The sequence below is a fragment of the Besnoitia besnoiti genome, chromosome XIII (genome assembly GCF_002563875.1).
Source record: "Besnoitia besnoiti strain Bb-Ger1 chromosome XIII, whole genome shotgun sequence".
NCBI classification, from domain to species: domain Eukaryota; phylum Apicomplexa; class Conoidasida; order Eucoccidiorida; family Sarcocystidae; genus Besnoitia; species Besnoitia besnoiti.
Window position 1 is genome coordinate 674,441 of NC_042368.1, and position 11,593 is coordinate 686,033.

The 11,593-nt window shown below is 52.0% G+C and overlaps 1 protein-coding gene across 1 annotated transcript; it reads right to left on the bottom strand.

The window, feature by feature from the left end:
- Positions 1 to 1,570: 1,570 nt before the first annotated feature.
- On the bottom strand, positions 1,571 to 10,257 carry BESB_030660 (uncharacterized protein; the record flags this gene model as incomplete). Its single annotated transcript, XM_029361734.1, has 18 exons — positions 1,571 to 1,613; positions 1,810 to 2,014; positions 2,460 to 2,955; positions 3,227 to 3,330; positions 3,665 to 3,794; positions 4,460 to 4,586; positions 4,921 to 5,097; positions 5,509 to 5,748; positions 6,097 to 6,679; positions 7,203 to 7,268; positions 7,427 to 7,621; positions 7,968 to 8,094; positions 8,242 to 8,382; positions 8,549 to 8,707; positions 8,941 to 9,131; positions 9,322 to 9,402; positions 9,525 to 9,677; positions 10,158 to 10,257. 18 exons carry the CDS (start codon positions 10,255 to 10,257, stop codon positions 1,571 to 1,573), a joined length of 3,318 nt encoding a protein of 1,105 aa, XP_029215201.1.
- Positions 10,258 to 11,593: the final 1,336 nt, after the last annotated feature.

Here is an 11,593-nt window from a genome sequence, read left to right on the forward strand (position 1 = left end):
TGTTCGAAATCTAGTTAGAGAGGTAGCAGCAGGGTCTTGATTATTATTGCTAGAGATATTCCACAAGCTAAGAGGACTCATTCTGTAGTTCATACAAACCAGGTTGTGGTTTCGATTCGTGCAGCAAATAACATTTCTATGTGCCCTGGGGCATGACTCTACAGTGAAAGGGTGCTCATTCCTCGAGATCCAGCCCCTCCGAAGATACAGCTGAAGTACACAACGGCAACTGTGAGACAGAGGAAATTCTCAAGAGAGAAAAGGCCGCCTTCTACTTCAGAAAAGGCGAAGTTGGTAGTGATCAGAACATTAGAGCTTACGAAGACAAGGCAAGTCCGCGTAATCATTCATTCAGTATATGCGTGCTCAATAGTGCAATAGTACAGGAGCGGGACTCCTGGATTCAGGATTTGGCTGACACCCTTCGAAGCGGAGAATCTCTCAGCCACTGGATGTACGCTGAAGGCGGACGTAGACGGAGGGTATCATTTTCGAGGTGCTGTCACGACAACCAGGCAGGGGTGTGTGCATTCTACGAAGGCATAAGGTGCCAGATGTGGGGAGACCCACGAGAGCGATAGAATCTATTGAATAATCCTGAATAGGGCGTCCTCCTCCCAGTTTGCGGGCATGAGGGGACCTACAACCTGCGATCGTAGATTGACGAGAGATAGCGTCACGCACGCCCCGAGGCGCCTCTTCAGTGCGGATTTTTCTGTTGCACTTAATTTGCGGGGCCTGCGCCTGGCCGATTTGGAGACATCACGTCGTTTCACAGGATGGGATTATGTATCGGCACTATAGTTCACCTCATTCGCAGAAGCTCCCCCCTGCTGTGCCTCCGACTTTCGGTGCGAAGCATGGTGCATGGTATGTGTCAGATCAGTCAAATTAATTGGTTCGTCAAGAAGCGGTCAACTGGAATAAGGTGGACGTGCTTCATGTGCCTTTGAATTGCAGATTAAGTGATTTGTGAGACACGAACGCAGCTGTAACATTGTGACCGCAAGCCTGAAATCGGAGTGCGGGATGCTATCCTCAGCAACAGGCTAAACTAGTGCGTCTTCACACTCTCTGGCTGCCAGAGGAGAAGTGCACACTCTCGTCCAACACGATCCTCATCTGCATGCCAGGGCCTACGGGTACGAGGCGGCCTCAAGGATTTTCGTGCTTACTACCTGTATGATGTATTTATCGCCCGGTAGAGCGCTACCACAGTGAGGGACCAGGTATCGGTGAGTTTGATAAGTGCTGAAGACAGTCCAACAGCATTTATTGACTCACCAATGGAAGGAGGGGAAAACGCCGACGGAAGGAAGGTACATCGGGCGTGGCCACTACAGTTAGCTGTCGCTTGCCATTTGGCATAGTGATCTCCACGTACATTCCGTAAATAGTCACACATGCGTCAGACGCTTTAGAAGGTGTTTCGAAGTTCTAAGTCGGATGTACGCTAGCGCTTACTAGGTGCGTGGGACCTTGAGTGTGCCGCAGAGAGACTCCTCGAGCCAATGCGCCCAGAGTCTGCTTGCCCGGGCGTGCGCTGCAATAACGCGCCATTCCATTTGTTTCAACTGAGCATCCTCTGTCTTTGCTTCACCATTCCGCCGTATCTGCGCAGAAAAAACGAAATTCGAATAAGTTTGACTTTGTGAGGTAGGTAGCCTGCGCAATCCAGTACAGGCCTCGCGCACTATGACTCCAGCGCCGCTGCCTTATGCACCGCACCGGCAACCCCCCGCGCAAAAGCGGAAGTTGAGCTAAGCATAATTAAACGCCTTCACACCAACACATTCGCAGTCTCCTTACATGCCTAGCAGCATCACGGTGGCAGAGGGATTCATCCTAGGTAATTCGTTCAAGACAGAACTGTCGATCACGGAGAGTCGCCTGGCGCCGATGAGGTCGAAGTTATTGTCTACAGCCTTCCCCATCGGAACCGTGTTGGCGTGGTGCCAGATACTCGACATATAGGTGAGAGCGTATTTCGCGACGGCTTTCGGGTCCTGTGGTCCTGGAAATGCCAGAACGGCAAGGGAGAGGCAGAAACCGTGAATTATTTTCTCTTTCTGTGCGAAGGTGTCGGGTCCATTACGCGAATTCAGGAGGCCTCCGCATACCTCTGCGTAGGTAAAGGCCTCGAAGACTACAGAAACCACCCGCCCGAACCACGCCTTCGCTTGAAGTACTGCTGCATGGCCCCATCAAGAAGCCGTCGTCATTCCACATCGAGCGGAGGGTGTCAACAAGTGACCTTCAACACCCAAGCATTGCGCTGAGGCCTAGGCAAACAAATGTTTGAAACACCCAGATTTCGCGTAAACCAGTGGGATAGGTGAAAAGGATAAAGCATGCCTTGTGACTGGCACTCGCTTTAAGTAGTTTCCAATGCCACAGCGGCTTTGCGCAAGGCGAAAGTCTGGGACGCTGTGCGCAGAATCCCATGTACACACGCTTACTTGGTAGCAGAGGGGGGAAGGTAGCTGCCCACTGCTCTCCAGTGGAAGGCTGTCCGAAGGATCTTTGCAAAGGGGTACCAGGCGAGCGGTCTATCGTGTGTGTCGAGTCTGCGCCAGATTGAAGTAACCCCTCCACTAATTGTTTCTTTTCGTCGGGCGTGGTGGTACATTTAGAGTTGCCGAAAACAGTGCAACAGACGTCGGCCGCGGGACAGAAACCGTCGAAGATCCTGTCAGTCAGCCGAGGGCAGCCCATCTTGCACGCTTCAACAGCTTCTGCGAGTTGGTCAATTCCTTCCGCTTTCTCGGCTTTGGACCTAAGAAGTCGTGTGCTGGTTTCACTTGAGAACGGCGTGCCAGCCGTATTTGTGGAAAAGAAGTTTTCTGTTCCTTGATGCCGCGACGAGGAAAGGAACACGCTCGATCTTGCCGTGTTGCACGCTTCTTGCGATCGCCCCTCAAGGTGACTGACGTAGGACTCGAAATCGAAACCGATCTACATACAGTGGCAATGCAGGAATAGGATTGCGCCGCTCTTTTCAGTTTCCCCCAGTTTTTTCGTGTCGGATACTCTCGGTATGCGACTGGCTTCCGCCCCTGTCGTGTTGCAAACTCTGCGGTCACGCAGTCCTACAGTTGCCAGGCAGCATTAGGCGCCCGCATCAAGTGTCGTTCATCTGATATTGAGAAGACAGAAATTTATCGGACTGGACTCCCCCGGAGACAAAAAGCTGCATCCAACTCTTGATACGCAGTCTGTCACCGACGTCCTTAAGATGAGACTTTATGCCGACTGCAGCCATCTTTTCCAGATCGAGATCCTCCACTATATGGGGACTATAGTCTTCGAACTCGCACGCAGTCCCCGGTCCTGAGCGCACAGGTGCCACATCTCATAATTGACACAAACGCGGTATCCAGAACGTGCATTCTAGCGGTATGGTTCGGTTTATAGATGTGCTGTCGCGTGCATGGATCCGCATGAGCATCTGCCTGTTTTGTACTTTTTCTCATATGCTCCGGTACGTTCAGCGACGCTGGAAACCAATGCACTTCCTTCAATGGGATCCTGGCGTGAACGATTTTACGATGACAACGGAGCACATCACGTCACTGACAGAAACTTGCAAGTCTGGTGGTGGCTAGTTCCAAGGGGTCAGCGAAATCAGAATTACCACGGCTAAGAACCCCTGTTCGCTGGTTACCTTCTTCTTGGAGCTCCCCGTCCACGTCAAGAGCCTGGAGCTTGCGAGGTCTCACTCCCTCTCCAAGTTTCACAATGCGTCTGAGTCTTCTATGCTGGGGGGGAACAAGATCTTGAAGATGGTTCTGCATCTGCGAGCAGAACGTAGCGGTTCATTCAGTGAAAATGAAGCGGAACCAGGCTAGCAGATCCTCGCACCAACATGATGCCGGTACTGATGCAATATTAGCATTTGTCATGTATATCATATCAAACGCTCGTTGTGGACTCCGGCTATCAGAAGAAGCGCTTTTTACGTACGTCCACCGGGGAAGGATATATCGGGGGAATGCTATATTCATTCGCATTACCTCTTTCCGAGGCGTCGGACGCCTCAGAGAGGAGTTATGACGCAACTGCCTTCTCATTCCAAGGGGGTTGTTCTCACCGAGCCCCGTGGAGTTTTCGGCACTGTGCAGCGAGTCTCTGTGATCGATGCCAAAGTGTAGCCTCCGCTACAAGATCACTGGACCCCGCGGGAGCCGGACCACGCCCTCTTTCCCGCAATACCGTCTGCAGTGAATTCAAGCTGCATCCCATGAAGCACGATCTGCACTGGAGCGTCCCGGTCAGGTTCCGGTGGTCTGTTGTTCCTCGTGAGGCAGTTATGGTCTCTAGTTCGACGCGGAGGCAATTTGCTCGGATGCTGATCTGCTGTGCTAGTGCCCAACCAAGAAGTGCGCTGTTGTGCTTGTAGAATCATAAGATTTAGATGAAGCGTACAAGAACTGATCCAATATAGGGACGTCGCGCGTACCAAGTAGAAATTGGTTGGCTTTGTCATGAAGACTGCTGACGTACTACCCAATGTGGTAAGGATATCGAGGAAGCCGTTCAATATTGTCGCTGGACATGAAAAGACCTGAGCATCCTGTACCACTTTGCTACAAGCCAGGGGACAGGCAACGCATTGGCAGACTAAGCCATTGTGGACAGCGGTTGATCCAGGTTAACAGTGTGCTGGTGACTACACCGTCTTTTGACGTTGGTTTTCAGTTCACCTGTTCGTTCGCTTATGAGTGTTCTGTAGGCTCTCCAGGTGACTGCGCGAGCGACTTTCTCACAAAACTACAGTCACACGCCTGACGTGACGCCGGATTCCCACTTCTCTGCAGGCTTAAGGGATGCTGCGTTCTAGACAATCCAGATACTGGCTACGCACCATGCTCTCTCTTTCTTCCCCGTTCTAGCGCTTACACAGAGCCAAAGTGTACGTACCGGTAAGTGTCCTGATTTGCGATGTTTAGCAGAGTGGCTACGCCACGGACGGCGTCGAATATATCTGCCTCATGTTGAAGGTGGTTACTATTGACGTCCAGCTGGCCATCTTCTTTCACTCGCACTGACCCTCGTGATTTCGGCTGAGCCGTATAGTAGAAGTTCGCGTACACTTTCCTGCGAGACAGAGCAGGCATAAGAAGGTGCGTGCATTGAAGAACAAGCTTTAATTCAAGTCCGCAAGCGTTTGTACGAGGATTGGCATGTCCATCGTTGTCCGGGGTCCAATGGCGTCGTTACGTATCAATGCACTTATTACGATGCAAATAGCAGAATATGCGTGAGGCCGCAAAGAGGGGTACATGCAGTCCTCAAAGAAGACTGCCAGCTGGTGAGCCATGACACTGGCAGTTTTCGCCGTAGGCAGCAGTAAATCTGCAAGCAGCCAGGGCATCTAGGGGGAGGGCGCCGGTGCACGCGTAAGTAATCAGTCTTCACGCCTCATCAGCGTCACTGCACTGCACTTCTCCAGTTGGCGCTACTCTCCTACCGGCATCAAATACCTCAATATATACAGCTAATACTCACCGGAAACACTTGATAATGGGGTATGCAATTGCACAGAGGGGTTTCAGCAGCGTCAAGCCGAAGGGGTCCCGATGCTCAGAACACGCTTGGAGGGTCTCAAATATAGCATCTGCTGCAGGGTCATTACGCAGTAACGGAGGTAAAATAAACCTCGTCGCGTAGATCACCCCTTCCGCGACGCGACCGCCGCTGACGTGGCCAATAGGCACTGCTGAACAAGATAAGCTGGTAGACTGCAACCTGGGAGCAGTGGAAGAATCCGTTACCAAATCAGAGCCTTCCAGATTCGCCAGCAAGCACTTTATCGATCAACAACTGCGCATGTGCGATTACATACTAGTGCTGATATTAGAAGCTTCAGAGGGAAAACAACAGCGCAGCGACTTCTGATGGACGGTGCTACGACGCGTTCACAAACTGGCGTCGATTGCTGTGCACGTTCAAAGTCGAGGCATACCCCCCCGAGGCAGTGTCGTAGTCCAAAACTGACAGGGAGAACGATTAGAAAAGATGTCGCCGACTCGCATCAAGGGGTGCCGCGGTGGTCTGTCGTTGGCCAAGACCGGTGACCACGAGGCGTTAACTTACAGAAAGGGTTCCGCTGGTGCGGGGGGAGTGAGTTCGTTGGGGTTCCGGGGGCAGGTAGGACCAAGCAGCCGAATCCCAGTAGCTTGGCAGAGGCGCGGCGGTTCTAGCTCCCCAAACCACGGGAACAGGGGGTCTTTCAGGCCACCCGTCAGCTGAGGGGCAACGGGTTCATCTGGAGCCGGGAAGATGAAGTTTATAGCTCGAGAGGTTCCTGTGCGTGAGCTCTTCACTTTATCGGTTTTCGTATTTGTCGAATAATCGTCGGTGTGTGACGTCGAATCTACGCGACGACCGAGGGAAGGAAACTTGCTGTTACCAAACTCGCTGGCTGGATCGCTGGCATCGGAAAGGCGGTTACCTGCAGATCCGTGATTTGCTTGTTTGCTGCGTGAAGAGACATTCCCACGAGGGCTTAGACCCTGAAAGTCACGCACGTCACTTGGATGGTCCCATCCGAGGGGGTATCCGCGATCAGCAGTATCCATCATTCCAAGGGGAGCTTTCGGAATAGGTTCTATTTTATCTGCGAAGTGTTTTTGAAAGAAGTTTAACGTCACGAATGCCCGGTCAATGAATTCTTGGCCTATATAAACAATGCGGAAACAAACGAGAGTACAAGGTTGTATGTGCATCTGTGTGGTGCAAGGCCCTCCGGCGTGGCGTATCTACGCAGATCAGAGTCGCGAGAAACAAAACCAACTGGCAATGATGTGATCAAACACGGCAACGTGCCTTCAAAGTTGTAACGACAATCGGAGAGAATGAATTCACCAACAGCGAATTCATTTAGTACGGCTCGCTCCATGCTTGACGATACAGTTTTCATGACGTAAGCAACAGCGGTATTGTTCTTCCTGTAACCTTGCACAAGTTGCGCTAGCTTTCGGAAGATCTGTCTCACGAACATCCACATTCACACCGTAAGCCTCAAATTGCTGGATAGTAGACGGAAGTGTTCTAGAATCGCGCACATCTCATGGCGCGATGGTGTTGTGGATTATGCACGATCTCATGCTGCTGGTGAAAAAAAGAGGCATCCAATCGCGTGCTTGCAGAGAACCTGCCCTCGCCGATACGGCATTGTGTGGTGTATCGACGGACCATACCTAGAGTGGGGACTTCCAGCACTGGCCGAACCCTACTTTGACGGAGCTGCGGCAAAGGACCCACACCTGCTAGCACAGACGCAAAGACAAGAGTGGCGCCTGAGTGTGGGTACTTCCCCCACGTCATGGCCACTCCGCAACATCTGAACCTTGTCCCGTTAAACTGTGTGGAGCATCATTTACATCCATTGAGGCGGCTGGTTCTTGTAATCGTTAGACCTGACCAGATCTGTAAAGTAGGGTAACACTCTGGATAGCGCCGGCGCTAATTATGATTCTGTTTGCGTCGTTGTCCCTTATGCAAGCTCTGCGCCATATAGTTCTATCAGTGGGCTGCAGAGTGGCCCCTGGGAGGAAGTCGCTTGCGTCAACGACCGCGGAGGTGGCGTCGAACAGGGTACCAACCCATTCTCCGAACCCTGCAGTTCACTCAAGAACACACGTAGGACGAACTCTTTCGCGCGCAGCAACGGTGCATTTAGAGATAAGTCATGAAGCAACAGGTCGCGCTCTTCTGCGAGGTATGTTTTGTCACCGTATCTTGTACACTGGCGTACTCAATCGTGCGCCAGTGTGTCCCGCCAGAGGGCGAGCACGGGGCAATGTCTACGTGTTCTGTAGAGCCTCCGCATCGACTCGTCTGCAGCCTACTCCCACTGAGAAGCGACGTCATCCAGAAGCTCCTTTCACGACCCCATATGCAAGAAAAACGAGGGAAACGAGTACCACCCTCCCACCGAAGGCCAGAATCCCAGGTACCCGTACTTGCGCTGCTCGAAGCAGGTGGGACCTGGACAACAAGACCGACCCCTTTGGTGTCCTTCTGTCGTGTCTTGTGGTATATCACGCATCTGGCTATGGGACCATTGGCATCTCTATCCCACTCGACGTGCTGTGCAGCAGAAAGGCACACCGGCAGCATCAGCTGTTGTAGCGAATGCACAAGGATGCTGGACATTCATGACTTAGCGTCGTAGCGCATTCAGAAGGCTCAAGCACTCTCAGAGAATTGTGCGTCCTATGCTAGTAGTCTTCTTACTTCTACGAAATTGCCTTCTCTGACAGTTAGATGCTTCCGGAACTCTTTTTTAACGTATCCTTTGGAAATGAAGAAATCGGAGGTCATGCGGAAGCCGTCTTTGTTGCTAAATTGCGAGTACGCATTCCACTGGTAGCCCATCTGTGTTGCGTTACAAGGCCACAGCAGAAGAAGATAGAGAATTCGTCAGAAGGCTCAAATCACCCCCACCACCCACACGGGGAGGTGTACCACGAGCTAACGACTCGTCTCGTGTACATTGCAGAGAGGTTGTAGATGCCGAGTAGAGGCATTTGTGGATGCTTACCTTCAGCGTTGGAGAGCGTTGAGCGGGCAGGCGACCACCCAGGGGTTCGTATCCCTGTCGCCGCAAGGCGCCTCCCACGGCCGTTCCGAATGGTGTATCATTCGGTGTCACGTACTGACGTTCGTCATCCCCGAAAATATTTTTCACTTCCGTGTGCGCCTGGAAGAACCCGAGCAATCATTGACGAACTCTAGTTCCCGCGGACGAACGCAACGAATGGCATGATGCGCTGACGCTGATATCCCATGCCATACAAACCGGCACGTCTTCCCCTCCTAGGTATGCCAAAGCGACCACAGAAGAAGACACGGTTTCTTGTTATCTGATCGGGACCAGCAGTTTGCTGGCTGTCCGAGTGTTCAACTGTGTGTGGCCTTCTGGGCCACCCTTACTTTTCTTAACAATGATTCTTCCCATCCTGCGTTGTATGCACGATTGAGGTAGTCGAAGAATGACCAAGGCTCCTCTATGTAAATGCCAAGACTGATGGAGGTGCCTCCCCCCATAACCGCGCCGACATGTGTACGAACACCATTTCGCGTTGCGATAGTTTGGCTGATACTTGGATCGGCGATGCCCATCCCTGAGAGAGTTGACATTCACTTGGGGAAGCCATGTGCCTTCAAACAGTCAAAGCTGCGAGCTGACAGCCCTTTTTTCTCCCACCTGTGCTGAGTCAATGGCCTACCGGTCAAAGGGCCAAATCTTTCATGTTCGCGTTCCCTTCTCTTCTTGGGGAAGAGAAACGCTGCAAGCTAAGCAACGTCGCTCACCCGCACCGTACATGTCCATAGCGTGAGGCGTATTTTCATGGGATCGGAGCCGTCCTCGTTCAAGCAGCAGTACCCGGTGGCCTGAGTGAGCAGACATCAAACAAATGGCCTTTTCAGGGGGGGCATGGCAGACCACCAGCAAAACGTCTACTGAGTTAGATGACAGCGCCGTCCAGTAATAAGAGGTATGCCCCATTAGTTACCTTGGTTAGCCAGATATCCGGCAATGGGGCAACCAGCGGCCCCGCAGCCAACTACGATGTAGTCGTATTTCTCCGGTAAGTCCACCACAGCCTTCGCAGTTGGAGCGTTTTTCTCAAACACATTGGGAACGATATTGACGTCCTGTGTCACTCCTTACATCACATGAGCAACAGATCGGGAAGGGCGCCACCCTGAGCCGCCAGGTGTGTAATCTGGAGCAAAATACAAGGTGCCCCGAGTCTGTGTTGAGTGCTGTTTATCTTCGACATTCAGTGCAGACGGTTGCCTGGTTGGGGGCACGAATTTTGAACAGTTCTGTGGGCTGACCTGGTTATTGAATGTGTGGGTGAGCCCAGCGCCCGCTCAACGCCCCATAGAGTCATGCATAACACACAGCCTTCCATTGAGTTTCCTGAAATTGGAGGGTCAGTGTTGTATGCCCCATGAGCACACAAATCAGACGCTGTATAAATTGAGTGTTCATCAGACGGAGCCTGGCAACTAACGACCGGATCTGAAGCGTTCCGCCGACGTGTTGGTCCTGTGTGGCAGCAGTCTGAGGCGAGGCACGTGAACTTGCGTTGTCGAAGCTTGAGCGTGTCTGGCTGGATGCATCAGCACTATAAACTTACCCCATGGTTGAGCGCGTACTCCTCCACCGACGAGGAGAACCACAACAATTTTCCCCAAAAGCCAAGAGGACGCGGTGTCGGGCCTGACTGAAATCCGCATCTTATCACAGACTGGCGATGCTGATCTGCTTGCGAAGGAGTTCTGCTTCCAGTACTACCCCAGACAGACGACGGCGATCTCCGGTGCTAAAACGTCGAATCTCTTGAGCCGCACAACCGACAACTTCACTGTGGTGTTTCGGTGGTTGCTGAAGGAGGACTCAAAGGAAGCACTTTCTGGTTGCTGCGGCGACTGGTTATGAGCTACGTTCAGGGAGGCCCAAGTCGGCATCAAGTGTGTATAAATCTGGCGTAAGGGGCCTATATCTCAGCCAACCTCAGGAGATTATGCAACTAACAAAACGGCGCGAGTTCCAATCTTGCATCCAGAACCAGAACGAGCACCGCAGTCAGAAGCGTGTCAAGGCAAAGTAATGGGTAACCAAGGTTCAAGACTGTGTTGGATGCTTCATGCGGAGCACCGTCCCCGGGCAAGTTCTCGTCGAATGCAACACACAAAGCCTGATCTGTCGAGTCGCGCCAGTGTCCGAGGACCCGTTCTCGTCGTTTCCACTTTGATTTTCTTGATCAATACGAACCAAATAATGCCGGTGGCTTCCAGTCACAACGCCGAACGGCCTGTCTCATTGGAACCTCTGTTTTGGTGGGTCCGCGCAACAAGGGGGCACCATCAAAAAACTCTACTTTTTGGCTATTTCAAGTAACAAAGGGAGACGGGTACTGCAGTGAGTAATCGATGGCAGATTGCCTTCATATATAGAGGCTACCTACGCCTGCCACCACGCTGAACAATCTCCAGCCACATTGAGGTTTACTGCATGTACAAACAGGGCACAGTCGCGTGCTATTATATTCAGCTCGAGGAGCTGCCCACCACGCATTAGCATTACTGCCTCTCTCATTGACGCGTTCGTTTTCGTGGGCTTCCATGAAGTGGAGCATTACAGCCTCTCGCGTATCTGAACGTCGTCGCTCTTCGGTGTATCCATGAATGAAGGCAATGTAAACTGCGATGCACACACCCTGGAACAGGGACAGGCAACCAGCGCGTTTCGTTCACGTAATATAAAGGGTTCTTGTGCACGTTCTAATTCGTTGGAGCCGCCAATAGTATTCGCCTTGAAACAATAGCATCACTGAAAGGAAGTCACTTAGCGTGACTATATTGGTTACCTCTTGATAAATAGCTATAGGTGCATTATCATTACACAAAAAGAAAAAGATCGCTGGCCACCCGTGAAGCACACAGCGTGGCGGGGAGCCCGTATCCACAATATCTTTTGCAGCCACCCGTGAGAGTCAGCGAACGCGTGTAGAGCTTGTGTGTGGCCTCCCCTCGGCACTGTTGCGTGGCTCCCTGGGAAAGAGAAGAAACA